At 39.6% G+C, this 25488-nt stretch overlaps 1 protein-coding gene across 1 annotated transcript in view; it reads right to left on the bottom strand.

Annotated features, from left to right (window-relative positions):
- Positions 1–25488, bottom strand: part of LOC126251333 (protein white-like) — a 271024-nt gene that overhangs the window by 4070 nt on the left and 241466 nt on the right. The window contains exons 6-12 of the mRNA XM_049951677.1: positions 20070–20308; positions 14323–14503; positions 6910–7074; positions 6664–6795; positions 4533–4761; positions 3580–3685; positions 2989–3160 (exon numbers count right to left, since the gene is read on the bottom strand). Coding sequence (XP_049807634.1) covers positions 2989–3160; positions 3580–3685; positions 4533–4761; positions 6664–6795; positions 6910–7074; positions 14323–14503; positions 20070–20308 — 1224 coding nt within the window. The remainder of the gene's footprint in view (positions 1–2988; positions 3161–3579; positions 3686–4532; positions 4762–6663; positions 6796–6909; positions 7075–14322; positions 14504–20069; positions 20309–25488) is intronic.

Here is a 25488-nt window from a genome sequence, read left to right as displayed (position 1 = left end):
TCTGATTTGTACCAGAAATGGGTCACACTGTGTATCACTGCTAAATTAGTGGTACAAATATATTAATTACCAAGGAAGGTATCCTGTCATCAACCCAGTGCTTTACTAGACACAGTCATGTTGGAAGTGGTAGGCTCTTGCCTTCCTCTGACTTATTAAATGGCTTACCCAGCCAGTTAGAGCGTGATTTAAAATGGTCTCTGAATTGTGGTTCAGCTTCACATTGTTCACTAATACAAATCATTGCCAAAGATCAAACAAGTGAAGTTAGCAGAAACACTACTGCAAATTATTGTAAACTGAATGCTAGATATTTGGATTTGTAATCTGGCACTTATTCATTAAGCTGCCTAGCCCACACTGAACTACTAGCATTACATTAATATTGCTTTCTCATACAGTAGATATGGAAGAGTTGGAAACATTATTTTACATATTTATACCTGTAGCAGGGAAACAGTATGATTTCAGACAAGAGTTCTTTTTCGAAATAGTACCTACTCCAACCACACTACAGGCCTTCAGACTGTGTAATGGAAACTTGGAAACATCTTACAGTTAGGCTTTGGTTGGGTGACCAATGATCACCATTAGATTTAACAGTGTTTCTTCTAGCAGAATGCATAACATGATCTTACAACATAAGCTTAGCTTGTAAACATCTCTGCTTGTTATGTGGACTGAATACCACACATTTTTATATTGAAGTGCAAGGATGAAAAAACAGGGGAAAACATAAAGCAATTACACCAGGGAAAAGCAGATAACAGCAATGTCTGTGAACAAAAGCAATGCAAAAAAGTCATGAAGCATTAAAAAGATACTATTTCAAAATAAAAAAGGAGGAGGGAAAGAACAGAAATTCTTAGAATACAGAATGGCAAAGAGAGAAGCAAAATTAAAGTTCGGGTACTAGAAGAAACTATAAATCATTGTTGATGATGATAAAAGAATGGGGTGAAAGAATTGCAATAAGTGAAGACAAGAGAGAAAATTTTAAGAGGAAAATGAAAGAAGGAAATAGATGTTGCTCAGTTAGAGTGAACATACATTCTGTGAACACAGTAAGGCAGACCGATATTCAAGATTTAGTAACATACTAAAAATAGTTACAAAAGAAGAAAATTCCATACACCAGAGATAAGTTGTTCCTTTATTTTCAAGTATGGTAATTTAAAAATATCAGTATACTCTGAACTTTGTGCATTTTCAGAGAATAATTATAGTACTTCAAATATTGGCATGACAAGGCCAGTAGAATTCACATTAATTCTCAAGCAGGTCTAAAAATATTACTGAAAATAAATGAGAGATTTATTGATGACTTTTCTAAACCCTGACAAAATATTTGATTTTATGGTTATGAGTTATACAAATCAATCAAGAAAGCATTCTGAAACTTTACTGTTTCAGTAGCTGAACAGATGTGTTAAGAATGTATAAGCTGAAGAATCAGCTGAAAACTAACAAAATATCCCATTAATCAGATTTTTTAAGGATATAACAAGTTATTTGAGAATTGTTGATGGCTCAGGGCCATAGACTGTTAGATGACGCTTTTGATAAGAAAATAAGAAATTTTAGAATTAACTCTGGCACTGTAATAGGAGAGCGAAGTCAAAGAAATGTATGGAAGGGTTGTTGAAATAAATGTAGAATATAATTAACAGGAGATTTAGAATGTACCAACTGACAATGAGGTCATTAGAAGTGGAGCAGAACAAGACTGGATTTGAAGAAGGAGGAAGGAAATTGACAATGGTCTCACTTAAAACTTCCAGGCTATCAGGCTGTAGTCAATGTATAAAACTTTCTCCTGACATTTCCTCTCCGTTTGCAGAAGACATCTTCATAGGCAAAATTAGTACCAGCCATGAAAGCTTACATTGTATGACAATGGTCTATACAAAGGAGCTATCTGGGATTTGTCTGAAGAGGTATGGCAAACAACAGAAAACCTAAGTCATAATTACCAGATGGGCATTGTTAGTGAACACCAGTATACTTTAATCACTTTAGAATTTGTCAAGGAAGGGTAAAAGGGATAATTACAAATATAAATGAAGAAAACTGGAAAGTAAAAGTACTTGAAAGACATAAAGAAGGAAAATAAATTCTAGAAATTTTTCAAAATCGTGCTACATTGTGAATGGATCTCTAGGTCCTTGACAACCAGCCAGCAGATATAAAACAACAGACTGGTGATTCTTATACAGGCTAGTAGATAAAAGATGCAGCTTTAGTGGCATAAATCAAAACTATATTGTTTTTAAATTTAGGCATTTTTATAGACACTGAGGAAGACAATTCTTTAAATATGTAACAATAAGAATGTTCATTACATTATAAACAAACATTTTGTTCACATTTTTTAACTCTCTCTCTATATATATAAAAGCATTCCAGCATGCCCATAAAAGTAAAAAAAGAAAGATAAGTACTGAAAGTCTAACTAGTGTAAAGATCTTTAGAGGCTGTACAATAGCTGATTTGGTAATGGTGGGGAAAAAGGAAAAAAAAGCAGTTGTGGCATCCTTAAGGAATGTATATGGTGCTCATCTGAAGTGTTTTAGGGAAACCATGAAAGACTATGTGAGATTTTTAAACCACCAAAACAAGTTAACGGTCCCAATGTTTTGCTTGATTACATGGTGGTAAATGAAAGACAATTAGTTACTTTGGGCTCTTTGCAGTTAAAATTAAGAAAATCTGCATTAACATGGTAAGGATACCATCGTAACAAGTGTCAAATATCTCACATGAAATTGAGAAAGAAGGAAAAGGGTTTGGAACCATAGAGAGGAGAGGGGAAAGTGTATCTCAAAAACTGTGTTAGTGGAAGGAAATACATTAAAACAGACAGTAAGTTAATTACTCAAACTGAATACTGATAAACATCTAATTTTTTTCATAATATGTGAAATATGAAAAATGAAAATGATAAATACAATGAGAAACTGTCTATGAAGAAGTAATATATGTTCTCACCTCTGAAAAGTTAAGTGTCTCGAGGACAACATGGCCACTGCTCGGACATGTGCTGTTTGCTCTTGTGCAGCTGATTTCCTCCACTCCTGACCACTGATTAATCAGCAGTGCTTCATTTCCATACTTGAACCAGGACAAGTAACTAAGCCACTCAAAGTATGAAGGAACAGATCTAGGGCAGAAATGTGCAAGTAGTGAAACTCAAGAACAAACATGTGCACTTCTTACCAGTGCATGTGAATAAAAATGCTCTATTAGATTACTAAAGAATGGAGAATTTTAATTAAAATAGTCAAATCTTCACTATCACACATAGTGAGTCAGTAATACGCATACTTCCCACAACATATTTGCCTACACTAACATATTTTATGTTAAAATTCCACTTTGTATAGTGAATAATTCTTTACCATTTCTTCAATGTACAAGTATGTGATAAATGTTGGTGATATTTTTATTTGATTTAGTAACATCATACAAATACTGTGTGTATGTTTGTTTCACTTGGGGGAGGAAGTGCCTGCAGATGCAAGAGAGAAAGAGAGAGAGAAACATTCCAATAAATGGTGACTTAGCTATACTAAAACTTACGCGCTATTAAGGAAGAATCCTCCAAACAGCAAGAACGGAATAACAACTGGTGGTCCTATGGAGAGTGCCATTGACACACTAGATGAGATGCATGAAATGAGGTATCCTGAAAAGACACAATATTCTTTAATGAAGGGTATGGCTTTAGTATTTGATTTCTTATAACTAGTCTCAGTACAAATTTCAAATCTTGATTTATTATTTATTAGCAACACAGCTAGTTTGCACAGCTAAACAGTAAATGGTAATTTCATTAAATATTTAATGTGTTTCTGCAACATATATAAACTGCATAAGAACTGTACAGGTAAAATGCTGCCAACAGCTTAACTCTTGATCAATGTCATTCTAATGTGCTAAGTTCACTGAGTGAAGTTAGTTACCTCATTTGTACTTATTTCTTAAGTTTTTTGGGCAATTAAATCCTTGCTTCAGACATAACTAAGAGAGAGATTATTTATATAAATATTTTAACTTCTGTTCTCTTAAAATGAAACCAATGAAAAACAGAAACTCAAATGATTTGATGTTTCCTCTTGTATGTCATACACCCCAAATTCTGCTCATGGACTGTTTCAAATAACATCTGTTGGCAATGAAAAAAGTTTGTTTGTTTCTCATTATAAACCCCACCCCCTACACACACTCATAGGCACTTTTTATCTACTGGTACTTCTGAAACCAGTAAATATCTTAGAGAGAAACTGGGTACCATTTTCACATTCACAGAAAATTTGTTGGGTCCTGAGCATGTGAAGTTCTACTAGGTTACAGAGAACAGTGAAGCTGTATAAATTCTGCTTTGGATCCTTTATTTTTATGTTGCATTTCTCTTACATATTTCTTTATTTTAGTAATTGTTACTGCATTAAGAGTGTGTGTGTGTGTGTGGTGTGTGTGTGTGTGTGTGTATGTGTGTGTGTGTGTGTGTGTAAATCTCAAATGATTCTTACCGAAAGAAGTAGCCACATTGGCCACAAGTATAACAATTAATGTGGCAACTGCAAATCTCTGTGGATCTGGATTGAAGCCCACCATGTAGTATGATACAGATGTGAAAATGAGAGGAATTACAATAAAAATTGGTAGCTCTGCCAAAGTTTTGCTCAAGAAATAAACATCTGTTCGATACATTCCATTTAAATGCTCCCTAGAGAAAACTGGTAGCTCTGAGCAAAACACCTGTAACAATTTCACAAAAAATCTTTAATATGCACATCTAATGCTGTTAATGACTTAATAAATAAATAGTTTTTCCATCTTTATTAACTTCTCATACATACAAAAGTTGACCATATATAAACAAAAAGTTGTGCCTTTGGTGTTTTAATTACAGCATGTTCAACATCTGGGTGATCATGTTTGTGACTAGCCAGAATTTAATGGTAGCCATCTGTGTGACTGGTCAGATACTTAAATGTAATACCTAGACAGAACACTGCACAGTAATTGCAGCACAGCTGGATTATTGTGCGGCAGTTACGGAAGCACATGGTCCCGACTTTCATGAGATACAGAGCTGACTACAGTTAGGTAATGGAAGGAGTAGGTTGGGACAGACCTTGTTCCTGGTATCATTTGTAAAGGAGTGACCAGTGGGGTGGACTGAAAGCAAGAGCAACATAGTGATGACAGAGATTGGTATTTTGTTGGTTGGTTGGGCAACCAAATATCACTTTGAGGGAAGAAGGTGGTATTTATTGTCTTTTATTGCAGAGCACAGGGAGAGGGTTCATGGGCAAGGTGAACTGTATGTATCTCATGAGTAAAACTTATTACATGCAGACATAGAAAACAGTCAATATTAATTATAAATGTATAATTGAAGCATAAAAAAGGAACTTCATTTATGATTTAAGAGCCATGGTTACCATTATCAAGAATGGAAGGCGATTCATGTAATAGGTTATAGAACACAAAATTGAAGTAAAGTGTTGTATAGGAAACCACTGTAAGGTTTTTTTTTGGGGGGGGGGGGGGGCAGCAAAGGATTAAATAAAAGAGAGAAGTTTCTGGCATCCATTTATAAAGGCTTTCAGAATATAAAGTTTGTAGTTTACAGAAAACTGATAATTTTTTATCCTCACTTTTTATACCATCGTTTGTATTTACTTTTACTGATAAGAGAAGTGCAGTTCGTACATACTTGTATCTCACTATATATCTATATATGTCAACTAAAGCTATAACGGTGTCCTAAAACTGTTGTTATAGGGGTAGCAAATAAATAAACAAAAGATGTAACTTGATCGGAGAATCTCTGGCTATAAAAGGTTGCTTTTAGAACTACTCTAGTTGCTGAAATTCAGTAAATAACTACACATCAGTAACTTAAAGTAGGGAAGACAAATCTTTTTAGAAATCTTTTGATATGTATTACAGTTTGTTTTTATACTTACAGTTATTGAAAGTGTTTTACAGGGATACAAAAAACTTCAAGGTATTGCAGGAACAAATTTCTGAAGACAAACTGAGGATGGGAAACTATAATGTGAAACCTCATACAACCACAATACAGATAATTCAAAATATGAGGATCAGTATCTCTCCACCAGTGGCTGACCTAAACAAACAATGAACTTCAGTGTGAGAACTTAGATAGAAGCTTCTGAAGGTGTTTACTCTGTTTCATGTATCTCTGAGTGACTGTGTCATCCAATGTACCTACTACTTCAAGTTTCTTTTATGTATTTTGCTGATTGTTGTAGGTAATTTGCTCCTTTTTATTTTATATGCATTTCCTTTCTCTTACACTAAATGAACACATTGAATTGTTCAATTCTGTACTGTTATTCATTATTCTCAACTGATTGCTACCATGTCCAGTGGCAAAAATGGTGTCATGTGCTGCTCAGACAATGTTCTGGTAGGCACTGGTTATCATTATGCCTATGCCAGATTTATCTTGTTATAGCATCCATTGCAGTACCTTGAAGTTCCTCAGTGTCATTTGAAACATCCTGCATAACACCACACAACAGGCCATGTTGTTAATTTCCCTACTTGACAGGATTCACAAATACAGTGCATATTTTTGTGTGTTGTAAAAATTTTCTGAATTTGTTCACAGAATTGAATACTTACATTTATTACAGCCAGTACATTTTGGAATGTCATGTTTGTAAGGAAAATAAAAAGAGCACCATTAATGTTCATAACACCATCTTGATCCAATTTCTGCCCAAAATATATGAGACCGATCAGAAATCCAACCATCTGGAAACAAACAGAAGCCTGTTCAATCAACTGTTTACTTCATTTCAGTAAAAGAATGGATGCTCTGAAATTGTATGATCCTTGGAGAACCTATAAAACATAAATCATACTTACAACAGTTTGCAACAGTCGAACTCTTATTAAGATTGGTTCCTTGATGACACTCAGCCAAGATCTCCATAGTACAGCTCGGAATTGTGCACACCACGAGGCCTTGTAAGGTGAATGCACATTGTCAAAACCTTGCCAGGGCTGCTCTTTCCACATGGCTGATCTGAACTGTAAAATTTTAAACCTATCAATATTATGTGATAAGAAAAAATCTTTATATGTCATACATATTGACAGACCATAAAAATAGACAGACTCAATGAAAACCTCAATGTCTCAATGTCCAGCTGCTCTCAAACTGTCCAATTGATTACCGGATCTCTCAGTGTTGTCACAGCTTCATAGGCAGCTGCTGTTCTTGCCTGTAGCTGTTAGCACTTCACAGATGAAAGCTGGCAACAGTGCTGTGAGCTGTCAGGGATCTTCTTACACTGCCTTGAGTAAGGTACACTACTTTATTTTTCAAGCTTGTCATATTTTTCTTACAGTTTGCTTCCAGTTCCACATGGTTTCTGTGATACTCACATTGTTCATAAATTTTAAACAGTTCCCTTTCAACCTAGAGCCTATTTTTATTTTACTTCTCTTTAAGTGTTTTGGAATATTTATACATTATTTTTACCCATACATTGTTTCTGAGTGGAATGAAAGGATGTACTTAGAAAATGCTACTATACATATGAATGCAGACGCACAAGATGATAACATTCAATAAAGCCTTAGGTTGACAACCATTTCAGGCAATTAACTATTTCAGGTGATTAAAAAGCCTCAGAGCACTGGGCCAAGAGCTCCTCAACCATGATGAAGATTTAACTATGTGCCTTGTGGCTGATAGTGAAAGAATAGGGTGGTTAAGATGCTGGATACATATTCAGAACAGGAGCATTGTTCCTAAAGAGAGGAATAGTTCTCTGAAAACCAGCAAGTCATACTGACACCACTCTTGCAAAAACTGGATCACTTTTTTCACATACAACCGGTTTCAAAATTGTAGATGCCTGTGAATAGGCAGATTTAAGCTCTGACTTTCACAAACATACCACATCTCTCACTGATAAAACTGCAAGAACATTACAGTTAGGAGTACCCCAAATAATTATGATAGCGTTGCTGATATTCTCTCAAAATATGAACTGTCTGTAAGACAATGTGGGCAAGATGTTCACTGATAATCTTGGAAGTTCAGAGTGGCTTAGATAAAATCTTTACATGGCACAGTGAGAAAGAGAAAGATGATTGGATCACTATTTGAGTAATTCATTAGTGGCATGCTTCTGGACTTGGTCACATCAAGTAAACATGAGGTCTGTTCAAAAAATTCCAGAACTCTGTCCACAAAGTTTTTCTATGCTTATCTTTCACTTATTGTGCCTGGTCTCCCTTGAAATACTCTCCTCCACAATGGATACTCCCAGTGCTATTCCCACTTCTGAAAGCAGTCTTGGTGCACCTCTTGCTGGATCATGCAAAGCACTGTCTGTGAATTTTCTTTTATGTCACCTATCATTGCAAATCTTTGTCCTTTCAATGGGGTTTTCAACTCTGGAAATAAAATAAAGTCTGCAGGAGCCAGGTCTGGAGAGTATGGAAGATGAGGCAGCACAGTGATTTCATTTTTTGTGCAATAGTCATGCACCAACAGGGATGAATGTCCAGGTGTGTTTTCATGATTCAAGAGCCATGAATTGACTCGCCACATTTCAGGCCATTTCCTTCTCACATTTTCTTGCATACATCACAACACATCATGATAGTACCATTGATTAACAGTTTGTCCCTGTAGCATGAATCCATGATTAACTAATCATTCAAAGTCAAAGAAAACCATCAGCATGGCTTTGACATTTGACCTGACTTGACTAGCTTGTTTTTGGTCTTGGAGAACCTTTCCCGACCCACTGTGCTAATTGAACCTTAGTGTCAACATCACAACCCACATCACGTCACCAGTTATGGTACTCTTAAGGAACATCTTGTTCTCATCCAAGAGCTCTTCACAGATTGGAAGGCAGGGGTCTTTCTGGTCTTAACTCATGAACAGTGGGACGAACTTGGCAAACACAGTGCATCCCAAGATGCTGTGTCAGGATTGCATGACATGGTCCACTGAAATGTTACATTCTTCTGCAATCCTTTGATAGTTAGTCTTCAACTGGCACACACAATTTCATTGATGTCCCTGATGTGAGCATCATTGGTAGACGTCGAAGGGCGTCTTGAATGAGGGTCATCTTTAACTTCTGTCCAGCCATTTTTAAACCTTGTAAACCATTTGTAATACTGAGTATGGCTTAAGCACTTATCATTGTAGGCTTCCTTCATCATCTGGTGTATCTCTGTAAAGGTTTTCTTGAGTTTAATGCAGACACGTTGCTACTCTAACACTGGCATCTCAAAATTCGCATAGTGTATGACACAATGCTCTACTCAGTAAAATTCGCAACCTGTGTGACACAACGCTTTACTTAGTACAGCGCTGAACAATAACTAACACACAACAATGAAACTTCCAGCAGTTGCACATTAGATACAGGCATGTGTAGGGATGCCAACCGCATTTCACTTCAACATACCATTGGTGTGAGATTAAGAATGTTCCAGAATTTTTTTAACAGACCTAGTATTTCAGTATAATACATTGAATGAAAATTAAGTGGACTCAACTCATTAAATCAGGTTTAGTGAGGGTAAGAGAAGATGTCATTTTTATTTGAAATATTCTGGACAAATGCAATGCATATGTGTAGGAAGCTATGTACAATAATGCAGTGTATCTCTAATTAAACATTGTTCAAGTGATTGAAGGAGTAAGGGGGAGGAGAGATAAATAGAGTTTAAAGTCCCATCAACAGTTTGGTCATTGGCAATGGAGCAGGAAAGGGCTACAAAGAATGAGGAAGGAAATCACCTGTGCCCTTTTCAGAGGAAACTTTTTGGCATTTACCATGTGTGATTTAGGGAAACAATGGAAAATCTAAATTTGGATTGTTGGATGGGGATTTGAACTGTTATCCTTCTGAATAAAAGTCCAATATGCTAACAAATGTGTCACCTGACTCAGTTTCAAGTGATTGAGTTCATCATAAAGTTGTATTGAAAGAAGAGATGAAAGGAATTCAGAGCAAGCCTCAGAGATTTAATATCTGGTAATAGATATTATCAGTTCTTGAATGTGCCCTATAAACTCAAAATTCAGTGTCATTTTCTGAATACATTCTGCTATGAAATGAGTATTCTTGTGGCAGAAATTTTGTTTGTATGGGGGAATGGAAAAAATAAATACACACCTTAGTGTGAACAGATTTTTGTTTGAGTTGAAAGTGTTCTGAGGCACAATAATGTATGCATCATTGAGGTGTACATCCTTGCTTGCAGACATTTGATGAGGGCAAATAGTGAGTGCCTATCTAGTAGTGTAGAGCTAATGTAGTTAGTCTCATACCAAAAATGGTGACTCAGGTATAAGACAATGAACTCCAGTTTGGTTGCAATTTAACTCCAGATTTAGGTATTCCATGATTTCCCTAAACCACTTAAGAAGAATATTGAGATGGTTTCTTTGAAAGAGCACAGCAAATTTACTTACCCATACTTCCCCAAACAGAGCTTTTACTCTGTTACTAATAACCTTATCATTGAAGAGACATTAAATCCTAATCTTCCTTCTTTTAATGCTGTGATAATATAAATTATTGAAGTGAAAATTCTGTCTGCTTAGCACAACTGGGATAAAGATACAGCTTACTGAAAGCAGTAAAATAGCAGTAAAGGGATTGCTACCTGTAACAGGAACACTAGCATCACAAAATGAGTGTTGAATCTAAAATATAGTTAGAGAAGGTAGTGTCACCTATAACAGTACAACAAAAACAGGTTGAATAAGACATACATGGCAGAGCAGCTATCAAAATGTCACTGCTAAAGAATGATATAAAATTTCATTGACCATCCTTTGATATTTTAAATGCTCTTATCTCCAGTGAGATCTCGCATATTTTTGGTGTAAAATATGCCCTGTACCACTCTGTGAGGGGAAATGCTAAGCTCAGCAATGATTTCAGTCTGTTGATCACTCGAAACTTTGATTATACAATGTTTAGGTATATTTATCCATTCCACTGTTTGTGCTCTCACCAGTGTCAGATTAAGAAGAAAAGTATCAAACAATGGTGTGGCCTGCACAGCTGTTTTACTGACCTGGAGAAGGCTTTGATGAGAGTGCCATGGCATGTACTTTGGTGAATGTTATGAGAGGTAGTCATAATTTTCTGATTATCACACAGAAATGAAGATATGTAATTATTTTTTTGTTTGTTTGCAGGAACATCTGCATCCTGGTACTCTTTGAAATCCCCATGCCACAGTCCTATACACACACCACCAGATGAGCCAAAACAAAATGGCACAGCCCACTGATCAACTGGAGTATCACACAGTAGTTCATTTTTGGCAGCAGCAGAAATGTTGCAGTTGTGTTAGTGAACATCAGACAACCAGAATACTCTCAAAGTTTGACAGCTGTTTGTTTGAACTAAGCTTAGTAATAATCTAGTTCATGTATTTCTGTTTTCGAAATTTTGTTTTACATCCCTTTCACTGATTTTAAGTTTAGTCACAGCATGCCTTTCCAATACATTTGTCTGCCATCTTTCAATGCGTGTATGTGAAGTTCTAATGCATGCTTTAAACTGTTTGGATATGCCAGTGTGTTCATTCTCTCCCACAATAAGTTGTAATGTTAATTTTTTAACTTTCACTGCCAGGAAATGTAGATCAGGCTCTCCTCACCAGTGGACACAATGTTTTACTGTGTTTAAAAGTCCCATGGAGAGTGTTGCAGAAGTTTTTCCTATCCAGAGGCCTAAACTTTGTAACAGACATAAACTGCAGAGATGCAGAGTCCATTATATTCACTTTTATTTTATATAAATAACCTGTGCCGATTTTCTGAAAAGTAATAGTTGAATCTACATGTGGGTGTATAAGCACTGAAAACTATGCATGTATTAGTGTTCTAATGTAGTATTTTCCCATATTACTTCTATCTCTGCAAAGTGTACTTGAAGTGAAAACACTTATCCATCCCACCAACATCTGTATGAGTGCTACTGACCAGCAGAACTGGGCAGAATGACCTGGGATCAAATCAAGACAAAACTCACTTCCCAGATTTAGAGTTATTCTATAACCACCTCAATAGGTTAACAGGTTTCTAACTGGGAGGGGACACACAACACAGGGTGGCATTTAACCATTCACTTGGTTAAGCAATGGTTTTACAATTCAAATGTGACAGGTAGTATTGGTGTTTTGGCTAAATTGAAGTGCATAGCATTTATTAGCACTTAAATTAGCAAACTATTTTTTTTAGACATTAGATTGACATTTTATATGAAAGTAAAATAATGCACTAAAAAGTATGCATATGTGGCAGATCTCACTGCCAATAGCTACAGCAACCACCAGTATTGACACAAAGAACACTGAATGAATTTGGTAACAATTGCTCTGATGTTCTGTCCACTATAGTTTTTGTGTCTCATTAGTGTAAAGTGTGATTTGATTACATTTCATGTACAAGAATTAACAAAGTATATGTGCAGACTGAAACAATGAATGAAAATTTGTACCAGCATAGTGGCTCTGCACAACTGCATGGACAACTCTAGCATGCTCCCCTCCTCAGTTCTCACTCACACCTCAGCTCACTTGGTATTCCCTCACTTGGTATGCCCCCTAAACTCAAACAACACAACAGAGCCTCTCCAACTGTATTTAAATAGCACTTCAGCACTGAACAAAAAGAGGGATCCTGTATGAAACTCAGGCATAGGTGCTTTAATCAAATGAAACTATATGGTTCCAGATACCTTTTCATCTCCCAAACATCTATGATGCTTGTAAGCATACTGAAGTGACAAATGAAAATTTGTACCAAGTCCTGGATTTGAACCTGGGTCTTGTGCTCACTAATCAGTTGTGCTAACAACTGCACTAGCCTGGCACAGTGGCTTTGTACAACTGCACGAACTACCCTAGCACACCTCCCTCTTCAATCCAAATTTCCATACATGCTTTGGCCCATTTTGTATTTGTCATAATCTTGAATTCACTTCAGTCTGCATGTATACATCAAGCAGCAATACTTTTGTACCCACAATGCAAACTGCAACTACAATGTATCATTGGATGTATGATCTGCCAGCAAATGTTTGACAAAAAATTTACTAATCAGCTCTGCAGGAGTGCATGGACTAGTGCATATATGAACAAGACAATAATTTGTCTCTGTTGTGTGGTGGATATCTATAATTTGTTTTGTTTTATACTATGTCAGGTGTGGGAGGAAAAGAGCTTCATGGCAAAATCTGCCAAAATGAAGGGAGCCTGAGGTGTCAGGGTGTAGTTGATTTGACAATGGAGGATAAAAGTGGGAGTGGAAGGTCATGCTGAAATTTTCTAACTGCAAGGGTAGTAAGCAGCTTATTAAATAAATTTTAGTGTAATTGTTAACAGTTGTTCACACTAAGGCTAAACACACACAGTCTGGTCTTGTATGAAAACTTTTAATATTAACAGGATAATTGAGCTCATACTGCATCCAAAGCGTGTTCCATATGCAATAAAAGTGAAACATCAGAAGACAAGCACAACGCAATCTGTGCACAATCACTGTGCTGGATGTGACATGCACATTCTCTCTCTCTCTCTCTCTCTCTCTCTCTCCCTCTCCCTCCCTGCCCCCTCCACTTCCCTTCCCCTCCCCTCCCCACCCTCCCTCCCTCCCTCTCACAAATATGCAAATACGTTTACAGCTGAAAATGCACTATTGTTAAATGCTTATTACACCTGAAATCTAAACAGGAGTGCCTAAGAGATTTAATTGCCTGGTTTTAGCGGCACTTGTAGAGTGGAAAGATATTTCTAGCACTAACAGTCAGACCATTACACAACAACTATTAATCATGTTGAATCCAATTATATAGTTTATATAGTTGGAGAATCATTAAAGTAGCTTTATGGCTCACAGGTGAGGGAAGGTAGAGTTGTATTATTGGATAAAATGTGCTATGCTGCCACTGTCTGATTGTTAAGCAAATATCTATCCATGGAAGATGCACCAAAGTGAACACAAGAGTTCACACATTAACAGCAACACAATGGTACTTACACTACCTGACGTTAAGCTGCTTCAATTTGTCACATGCAAATGTGTATCTGACTTATATATAAGCTAATTAATATTATTGTAATTTGTTTCATTTAAATTAATTTCGTAAAGATTAATAGTGTTTGCAGTACACAGATGCTTAATTGCTTGGATGAAACAAGCAAATAAGATGGAGTACATCACAGCAGTACCTGTTTAGAGAAATATGACATACAGGTTTAACCACAAAGTAGTGAGCATACCTGGAGTTCCCCATGCACCTCAGATTCAGCTTCAATGCGCTGTCCTATCTCAGAACGGGCAAAAGCATCACAGACCAACTCAACAGTCTGCCGACAGGCATCTTCACGACCAGGCACGACGGCCAGCAGCTGCACGAAAAAGTCAGCTGGGTTGTAGTTGGCTGGGCAAGATGCCCCCATCCTGCAACATACATATGCACTGCTTTGAACAATTAGTAACTATTTATATTCCTCCTCAGTAACTTACTACATAAGTCCCTGACTAAATGACTGAATAATCGTCTGTAAAATTACATGAAATGGCTGGCCAGTACTTATCCTCCAGGAAGTAAAATTTCCATACTGCCAACAGGCACATTCAAAAGAGAAAAAAATTATTATAGCTTTCAGAACTGTTAGTGCTTTTCTTGTGGAGGAAAGAGGTATAGGTTTGGGAAGTTTGGCAAGAATAAGCAAGTAAGTCAGGTTGAGAGGGATCTACCTGTTTGAGAGGACAAGAGGAGACAAAGATATAAGGGAAACATCAGAGAAAGTGGAGGTCAAAGAGAGTATATTGACAAGCACTGCACCAGCTACAATCAAGGTATAATAGAACAGCCTGAGAGGCAAAGGAAGACAAATTATGATAAGTGCAATGAAAAGTGCAATTAAGAACCAAGAGAAGAGCAGGAAAGGATGTGGTTAAATACCAAAAAAGATAAAGAGGAAGCATAACAGAGCTTCTAATTTTCTTAATATACATAAAAAGTTTATCAGGTAGGATCAACAGCAGTATAATGTTGTTTCCTGCAAATGTTTTTGTCCACACGAAAGTATTGTCATTGGACAATTGTAAGGAAATACAGAGAGACTTGGACAAAATTTCCACTTGATGAATGGTCACTCTCTTTAAATTTGAATAAATGGAAGATAATGCTAATCAAAGAGAAAGAATCCAACAGCATCAGATTACAGTATTAATCGCAAACTTCTGGGACATGTGACATATTTTAAGTATTTAGACTTTAGAGGTAATACTAAGACATGATACAAAATGGAATGATCACTTAAGACCAGTATAAAAGAAGGTGAAAAGAAAAGTTTGACTGTTGGAAGGGGTTCTTGAAAAATGCATCTATAAAAGAAATTACGCAAGTTGATAATGCGACCAGTAGTACAATATTGTTCCAGAGGTTGGAGACCCTGTGAGGTATACATAACAGTAGACAATGAATGAATTCAGAGAGCCACTACTAATGTTTTATCTAAGCTGCCAAGCATTATAATCAAACCCCATTGTATTGATAAACCCACTTAATCAAAATTAATTTCTATTGAGAAATGAATGTATGAGTACTGATAAAGTTACCTCTGCTAAAATTCCATATTAATTTCTTCTTCTGGAGGGTTACTTAAATGAGTAGTTAAGAGTCGGATTGAATGCTTGTCGTGTGGAGCCCCACAGAGCAGAGACTGGAGGGTCAGTGTGAACCATTAGCGTCGAGGGGCTATGGGTCCTTTTCACTGTGCATGTGCTGCCACTGCTAAGAGATGTGAGACACCAGGGAGGATGCTGATAGGTGCCGTGTATTGTGTTAGCAGAGGCCCACCAGACATACACTGTCTGCACTTTCTTAGATGGTAATAGTGCTTGTGACCTAAGTGACGAGGAGCTACTGAATAATAAAAGACAGTTTTTAATGGTTGTACAAGCTAACTGTGATAGAGTGTCAGAACTGTAAAGGACTGAGCTAAGTATGAGTCCCATAATTTGGAAAGCATTGATCAAGGGGCAGTTTGGAGGTAAGATCTACAAGGTACAATCAAAAGAGGCCATCCTGCACCTTTGTGTTTTGGAGCGTGATGCTAGTAGCTGTCAGCCTGATGCCAAACTAATGGAGCTTTTCGTTCTTTCTAAGAATCTGTAAGAGCAGTTGCCATTGGTTAATATAAATTCTGGAGTGGGAGAAAGGGGTTCAGCTGTGCATAAGTGGAGATCTTATTGGCTGCAACACGAAACAGGACAGACAGTGGGAGTCAGGTGCTGCCTGTTTATGATTTCTAGCACTAAAAATCCCTGTTATTGGTTGACTGTATTAAATTTTAGTATGGAAAGGAGAAAGCTGTCTTAATTATAACATATCTGATTGGTCAGCACTGGCGATTAAAATCATGTACAAGGCATGATGAGTAAAAATAATGAGTAAAAATTTACTTCTTCCTTGGAGCACTCTGTAGGTCACATCCATCCAAGACTCAATAGGGGATACTTCATTCAGGAGGTGAACTTCAACCCCAGGCTCTGAGGGAGAGCAGCCTTTGATGTGGGGCAGATAACTAGAGAGTTCTGGGGCCACCGAAGCTGCCACTCGTGGTCAATTGTAACTCAAAGTACGGTGAACAATGGCAGCGTTCATGAAGTGAACTGCAGGAGGCATCAGATTAATGTTAGGACTTACACATTTCAAATTTTAAGTAACCTTATCAGCAAATGCAGGCTCAGAATGTGCTCAATCCAGGCAGTAGGTGCATGCATGATTCTTTCTGTTGTTCCTTCATTCTTATCTAACAATCAGCAATCACTGTGCGGTCCTGCAAACTTCATTGCTTCATTAAATATGTCCTGATTCTAACTTCTTTATTCCAGATCCATTATATGACATCTGTTAAGGTGTTGAAACTTTAGTTCAGTTGTAAACTGTGTTGATATTTCATGAACGTAACAAAAATGTTCAAATGTGTGTGAAATCTTATGGGACTTAACTGCTAAGGTCATCAGTCCCTAAGCTTACACACCACTTAACCTAAATTATCCTAAGGACAAACACACACATCCATGCCTGAGGGAGGACTCGAACCACCGCCAGGATGTGAACGTAACAGTTCTTTGTTATTGGGAGTGATCTGTTTATTGGTAAGGTCGCCTGATACAGATCATTCTGACATCCACAAGTGTCAGAACGTGTTGCAGCAGACCCCACTACGTCGCATTGCACCTGAAATGGGCACTGCACGTATGAGCATGGCGAGTACTCCACGAACAACAATTACACCCATATCACCCACAACGAGTCCATGCACTGACTTTACAGCAAGGGTCACATTGTGTCAGTGGCTGCTCCAACAATTGATTGATCGACCAGATTTCCTTCAAATCGTGTTGTTTACTGATGAGGTCTCATTTGATAGTGATGGTATTTCGAGCAGCAGGAATACCCGTGTGTGGGATGTGGAAAACTCTGACGCTGTAGTAGAGTCACACCGTCAAATACGTTTTGGTGTGAATATCCGGGCCGGCAGTTTAGGCGACAATCTCATCTCATCTCATCTCATCTACATCTACATACTCCGCAAGTCACCTAATGGTGTGTGGCGGAGAGTACTTTCGGTACCACTGTCTGATCCCTCCAACACTGTTCTACTCGCGAATAATGTCTGGGAAGAGTGATTGTCGATAAGCCTCCGTATTGGCTCTATTTTATCGAATTTCCTCCTTGTGGTCAATACGCGAGATGTATGTGTGGGGAAGTAATATATCGTCCGACTCCTCCTGAAAAGTGCTGTCCCGAAATTTCAATAGTAAATCTCTTGTGATGCACAACGCCTCTCTTGTAACGTCTGCCAGGGGAGTTTGTTGAGCATCTCCGTAACGCTCTCTCGCCCGCTAAACGATCCCGTGACGAAATGCGCCGCTCTTCGTTGGATCTTCTCTATCTCCTCTATCAGTCCTACCTGACATGGATCCCAGACAGATGAATAATACTCAAGAATCTGGCGAACAAGCTCCTTATAAGAGCGTCTTGGGCCATATCTTCGTTTCCTTGGGGATATCTAAAATCATTTGTGTATGAGACCACAATGTATACAGAGATGGAATTAATCGCTAGAATTGTAGCTGCCTATGATGTGATTCGAAACACACCAGGAATATTTGTCAGGGTGCATCAGAATCTTGTTAGCCAATGTCATGCTTGCTTTGAGGTTCATGGCCGTCTGTTTCAGCATTTTTTTTATGATACAATACTGGCCATTAAAATTGCCACACCACAAAGATGACATGCAACAGACGCGAAATCTAACCGACAGGAAGAAATGGCTCTGAGCACTATGGGACTTAACATCTGTGGTCATCAGTCCCCTAGAACTTAGAACTACTTAAACCTAACTAACCTAAGGACATCACACACATCCATGCCCGACGCAGGATTCAAACCTGCGACCGTAGCGGTCACGCAGTTCCAGACTGAAGCGCCTAGAACAGCACGGCGACACCGGCCAGCGACAGGAAGAAGATGCTGTGATATGCAAATGATTAGCTTTCACACCATTCACAAAAGGTTGGCGCCAGTGGCGACACCTACAACGTGCTGACATGAGGAAAGTTTCCAACCGCTTTCTCATACACAAACAGGAGTTCACCGGCGTTGCCTGGTGAAACGTTGTTGTGCTGCCTCGTGTAAGGGGGAGAAATGCGTACCATCACGTTTCCGACTTTGATAAAGGTCGGATTGTAGCCTATCGCGATTGCAGTTTATCGTATCACGATATTGCTGCTCGCGTTGGTCGAGAACCAATGACTGTTAGCAGAATATGGAATTGGTGGGTTCAGGGGGGTAATACGGAATGCCGTTCTGGATGCCAACGACCTCGTATCACTTGCAGTCGAGATGACAGGCATCTTATCCGCATGGCTGTAACGGATCGTGCAACCAGTCTCGATCCCCGAGTCAACAGATGTTGCGAGACAACAACCATCTGCAGGAACAGTTTGACGACGTTTGCAACAGCATAGACCATCAGCTCGGAGACCATGGCTGCGGTTACCCTTGACGCTGCATCACAGACAGGAGTGCCTGCGATGGTGTACTCAACGACGAACCTGGGTGCACCAATGGTAAAACGTCATTTTTTCGGATGAATCCAGGTTCTGTTTACAGCATCATGATGGTCGCATCCGTGTTTGGCAACATCGCGGTGAACGCACTTTGGAAGTGTGTATTCTTCATCGGCATACTGGCGTATCACCCTGCGTAATGGTATGGGGTCCATTGGATACACGCCTCGGTCACCTCTTGTTCGCATTGACGGCACTTTGAACAGTGGACGTTACATTTCAGATGTGTTACGACCCGTGGCTCTACCCTTCATTCGATCCCTGCAAAACCCTACATTTCAGCAGGATAATGCACGACCGCATGTTGCAGGTCCTGGTACGGGCCTTTCTGGATACAGAAAATGTTGGACTGCTGCCCTGGCCAGCACATTCTCCAGATCTATCACCAACTGAAAACGTCTGGTCAATGGTGGCCGAGCAACTGGCTCGTCACAATACGCCAGTCACTACTCTTGATGAACTGTGGTATCGTGTTGAAGCTGCATGGGCAGCTGTACCTGTACACGCCATACAAGCCCTGTTTGACTCAATGCCCAGGCGTATCAAGGCCATTATTACAGCCAGAGGTGGTTGTTCTGGGTACTGATTTCTCAGGATCTATGCACCCAAATTGCGTGAAAATGTAATCACATCTCAGTTCTAGTATAATATATTTGTCCAATGAATACCCGTTTATCATCTGCATTTCTTCTTGGTGTAGCAATTTTAATGACCAGCAGTGTATTATCTCATTAAGCTGGCTTCTCCGACCCCAGGTTCCCTGACCTCAAATTGTTCAGTGGAGGATCCTCTATGTCCTGTTAAATTTTTGTACGCTCTTACGGAAACACCCTGTATGTAGATGTAAAAGGTAAGGACGCCACAGGTGACTCACCCACGGAAGAAGGCGAGCGCCTCGTCGGCGGTGCCCAGGAAGGCGACACGGCCCTCGGCCATGAGCAGCAGCTTGTCGAAGAGTGCGAACAGCTCCGAGGAGGGTTGGTGAATCGTGGCCACCACAGCCTTGCCCTTGCGCGCCATGTCCTTGAGCACGGCCACCGTCGTCAGGGCCATGTACGCGTCCAGGCCCGACGTCGGCTCATCGCAGAACATGAGCGGAGGGTCGGTGAGCACCTGCAAGTAAAGTGCATAGAGTCTCAACTACTGTACTCGTAACTCTGGAAAGCCAAAATAATCAGTTCCTGGTACAACAAAATTGAAAAAGAATAAAACCTCACGAACTCCGAAACCACAGAAGAAAGCAAATACAATATATACATTTCTTAGCCAAAATATTATGATCGCTGTGTACTACGAAACTACACTGAAGAGCCAAAGAAACTGGTACACCTGCCTAATGTCATGTAGGGCCCCCGCGAGCACGCAGAAGTGCCGTAACACGACGTGGCATCGACTCAACTAATGCCTGAATTAGAGCTGGAGGGAACTGACACCATGGATCCTACAGGGCAGTCCATAATTCCGTAAGAGAATGAGCGGATGGAGATCTCTTCTGAGCAGCACTTTGCAAGGCATCCCAGATATGCTCAATAATATTCATGTCTGGGGAGTCAGGTGGCCAGCGGTAGGGTTTAAAGTCAGAAGAGTCATTCTGTAGCAATTCTGGACGTGTGGATTGTCGCATCGTCCAGCTGGTATTGCCGGACTGCACAAGGGACATGAATGGATGTAAGTGATAAGACAGGATGCTTACGTACGTGTCACCTGTCAGAATCGTATCTAGACGTATCAGAGGTCACATATCACTCCAACAGCACACGCCCCACACCATTACAGAGCCTCCACCAACTTGAACAAGTCCACTGCTGACATGCAGGGTTCAGGAACTCATGAGGCTGTCTCCACATCAGTACTCGTCCATCCGCTTGATACAATTTTGAAACGAGACTCTTCCGACGGGGTAACAAGTTTCGAGTCATGAACAGTCCAATGTCGATGTTGATGGGCCCAGGTGAGGCGTAAGGCTTTGTGTCGTGCACATCAATTGTACACGACTGGGCCTTCGGCTCGAGAGCCCATATCAATGTTGTTTTGTTGAACGGTTCGTACGCTGACACTTGTTGATGATCCAGACTGAAATCTGCAGCAATTTGTGAAAGGGTTGCACTTCTGTCCCGGTCGCAGTGATGTCTGAGATTTGATGTTTTACCGGATTCTTGGTATACACGGTACACTCGTGAAATAGTCGTACGGGAAAATCCCCACTTCATCGCTACCTCGGAGATGCTGTGTCCCATCGCTCGTGTGCCGACTATAGCACCACGTTCAAACTCACTTAAATATTGATAAGCTGCTACTGTAACAGTAGTAACCGATCAAACAACTGCGCCAAACATTTGTCTTATATAGGCGTTGCTGACCGCAGCGCCATATTCTGCCTGTTTACGTATCTCGCGGTAAGAAAAGTAGAGCAAAGACGAATTGGGAATCATTTAAGGGACGATAAGGTCCGTAAGCGAGGGAATTCACTGACATAAGCGATTTTTTATGCCGAGAGAGCAGCAGGCAATGGCACTGGGAAAGAGACTGAAAAATAATAAACACTGGAAGATATTAGACAGTGGATGTGATATAGTAAGGCCGAAGAAGGCAAAGGCAATGTGAAACAAAGAGAGAGAGACAGAGGCAGTGGAACTTAGTTGACAGCGACAGAACAGTGCTAGGAAAAAGAGTGAAGGAGACAGTGCTAGTAGGAGAGGAATAGAAAGATGGAGGAAGTGGAAGTGGGTGAGAGCCCGTGATATAATGAACGACAGTGTCTATGGTAATGACAACGAAAAAGAGAAAGGTAGTGACATTGAGAAGAGACAGGAGGAGTGGGGAGAAATGAATGAGATAGTAGCAGTAAGAGAGATCAAGAGGGAGCCGGTGACATTAAGAGGAGACAGTAGTAGTAGGACATAACGAAGGAGACTGTGGCTGTGGGACAGGAGACAGTGACAATTACAGAGACACAAAGAGATAACGATAATGAATTGGGCTACATGAGTAAGTGAGAATGGGCAGGTGAAAATCGATAAGTATGAGCGACTTACAGCGATGAACTAGTAGGTGTACGCAGACTGCAGTCAGAGGAGCTTTCGGGAATGAGAGGTGAGCTGCATGTCAGAAGCAGCCAAAATATGTTCGCATGCTGAAATTTTTTAAAGGTGCTGAGGAAGGCAGAATGAGGCAGGCTTATAAATAAGAGCATATTTTTTTGTGCTCCGGTGGGCAATGATGTCTGAAATAGCAACGGATTTGCTTGTCGTCGTGTTACACAGCGATGAACAGACAACGATAGCAGAGACTGGAACATTAGAATGTGTTGCCATTTAGGTACCGTAAACCTCGATATGGCTTGAGTTGGCTGTATAAATCCCCATCAGGCCATTCTGATTTACATTTCCCCAAAACGCTTAAGGTGAATGCCAGGATATTTCCTTCGAAAGGGCAGGGCCAATTTCCTCCTCTCCCCTTCTCCATACCGCGCTTGTTCTTCGTCTCTAATGAACTCGTCGTCGTGAAATTAAAAGCTAATCTTCGTTCCTTTCTGCTTTTGTAATTCTCATTATAATTCGCAGTCATGTAGCTTGTATAAAGATTTTGTTCCTAAAAAAGAATTACAATAACTCTCTGAAATAGATCTATTAGGAATTAAATAGTAATTAGTGACACCCAGTCTGTTGGTAACCTGTCAGTCCAAGTTATTCGTCATATAATGAACGTTCTTCATGTTTTGAAGTTCTAGCTTTCAGTTACCTAATCTCAGTCTCTTTGAATGAATGAAAGTAGTCTCATTTATGCAGAGTCAGATTCTAACGTGATAACAGCTATATATTTTTTTTCGTTCGTGACTGTCTTTAACTGGAATAAATACACGCACAGAGCGCTATTAATTTCCGACAGTCACAGCACATTGCCAAACAACCTCTGATTCAATTTGATGCAACAACAAATTTTGTATTCACATTATAATTATTATTTTGCAGAAACTGTACACAGAAAGCGGTACTGTAACAGTTCTCGTTATTACTGTTATAATTATTATTTTCGTATCAATGACTGTACAGTACAGTTATTACAAATACAAATATATACATAAGACTTTGTAAATGCCAAATTGTTTCAGAGGTTCAGAATCCGACTGTTTCGATTGCTGGAACATCTGCAAAAACCAGATCATCCAGTGTGCAAGGTTCAGCGTCTTTTAAGTTCTCCAAACTCGGAGGTTACATCTGCTAGTAATGTAGCCTCACCGCTTAAAGTTTTCTTTTTGCACCGCTTCACTCCAGTTCGCAGTCTATTTAGTCTTCCACGTCTGGTAGGGTAGTTGGAAACCGGCAGTGGGCTCTTTTTTTCGGTTTTGGCTGTTACTTCCAGTTCTATTCGACAAGCGGAAGCTGATGATATAATTGCTTCAGTTGTTCGAAGAATGCCCTTTCATGACTTTAGCCTAGCACTTGATGCTTCGCTGCCAAACATGGGATGCCTGGAATCATTTTCCTCAATCTCTGCCGTTATCTGATATCCAGGGGTGCTATGCCTATAATATGGTAGATTTTGTTCGCTGGAGTTGTTTGTAGGCAACCCGTTATAATGCGGCCTCTCTCGTTGAGAGCGGAGTCAATGTGCTTGGTGCGTGCAGAGTTCTGCCACACTAGTGCAGCATATTCTGCCGCAGAGAAACATATAGCTAGAGCAGGTGTACGTAGAACATTTGGTTGAGCCCCCGCCCCAAATAGGCTGTTAGCGAGCTTGCGTATAACTTTATTTCGGTTGCAAATTTTGAGTTTCATGTTCTCGCAAGGCTCTTTGAAAGTAAGTGTGCAGTCGAGCTTTAATCAGAGGTATGTAGGGGGCGTCCCAGTGTTGTAGTTGCTGTCTCCTCCAAGTTACTTTCACTTTTTTCCTAGACTGTCCCCCACTCAGGGGAAACGCACAGGCCTGTGTTTTGGATAGGTTAGGCTTTAAGCGGTTATTCTCATAGTGTTCTGCCAAATGTTCGAGGGCAGCAGTCAGTTTCACTTCTAACTCCTCGAACGTTCTTTCTTGGCCTATTTTTAAAAAAGCAGTGTCCGGGATGGGTACAGAGGGAGCGCCTTTACAAATAACACACGCGTGTGCTAAGAAACCTGTAAAGGGTGTTTGTGGAGATGACTGCGACCCAAATATAGTCTGTAATAGCGGCTCGTTGGGTCTTCACAAAAGAAAGTAAGAAAGTATCTTGGCTCTCGGGGTAAAACGGAGAATGTCTGCAGCGCCCACCCGTTTTGCCGGCTGTTCCAGCGAGTGGGATAGACCTAACGCACCGCCTCTGCGTTACGCAACGACGAATTAAGCCTATTAAACTAGGATCCCGGAATGGACCCGTTACATTTATTGCAGAATAACTGTTGAACGCTTCGGCGCATCCAACATAACTGTGGCTCGTACCAGTTATCTTCGGCCAGTGTTAATGCCTGCAGGTTCTTTTCATTTCCTATGCAAGTAATTAAAATTAATTACTTTGTTGTAACTGACATAATAATTCCATAATATCGTAGGAAGGAAGATAGGTTAGATTTTAACGTCCCGCCATTATCGGAAGCATTAGATACAGAGCACACAGACTATGCATTTCCAAACACATAAAAATGACGTACTGCCTGTTGGCTTTCGTCTCGCAATAAACGAGAAGTAGAGGTCAATGAGCGTATACTGGATGAGGCTCCTTGTGTGAAGTTTCTAGGCATCCAGACAAATAAAAAACTGACCTGGCAGCTGCACGTCGTTTAGTTAATCAGATAGCTTAGTTCTGCTTGCTTTACACTTAGAAATCTCTCCAACTGGTCTTTTAGTAGCACTTTCATGAACAGAGAACAAAATCAGAACTGAACTTCCCACCGAGTTTCAGTTTCGCCATTTTTCTGGTAAATGTTAGGAGTGCTTGATGTCTGCATCAGTCTCTTTCTTTGCGTTGGTGAAGAATGAGTGCTTACGATTGATGAGTGATACTTAAACTTATTGTTCCGAGTCTCTTTAGTCTCATTCTTACATGTGTACTACCGTCATTTATGATGATTTGTGTACAATGGAGTTAGTCTAGCAGCCTAGTCCTCTGCTGACACTTTGTTATACTCCTGTTCTATGCTAGGAGAAAGAACCCGTAGGGACCAAGTTATTTACTTTTGTATTTCACTTAAGCCACCTTTTCCCTTTTTTCCGTGATCTCATGAATAAGCTCTATGTGGATTTGTGGGTAATTGAATTTGCGTAGGCACCAGTGGAAGACAGAGTAGTTTTCTTTCCTTTCTGCATAAAGTATTGGGAAT

The sequence above is a fragment of the Schistocerca nitens genome, chromosome 4 (assembly GCF_023898315.1).
Source record: "Schistocerca nitens isolate TAMUIC-IGC-003100 chromosome 4, iqSchNite1.1, whole genome shotgun sequence".
Classification (NCBI taxonomy): Eukaryota; Metazoa; Arthropoda; class Insecta; order Orthoptera; family Acrididae; genus Schistocerca; species Schistocerca nitens.
Note: the sequence above shows the minus strand (reverse complement) of the source record. Positions and strands in the feature narration are given on the sequence as shown.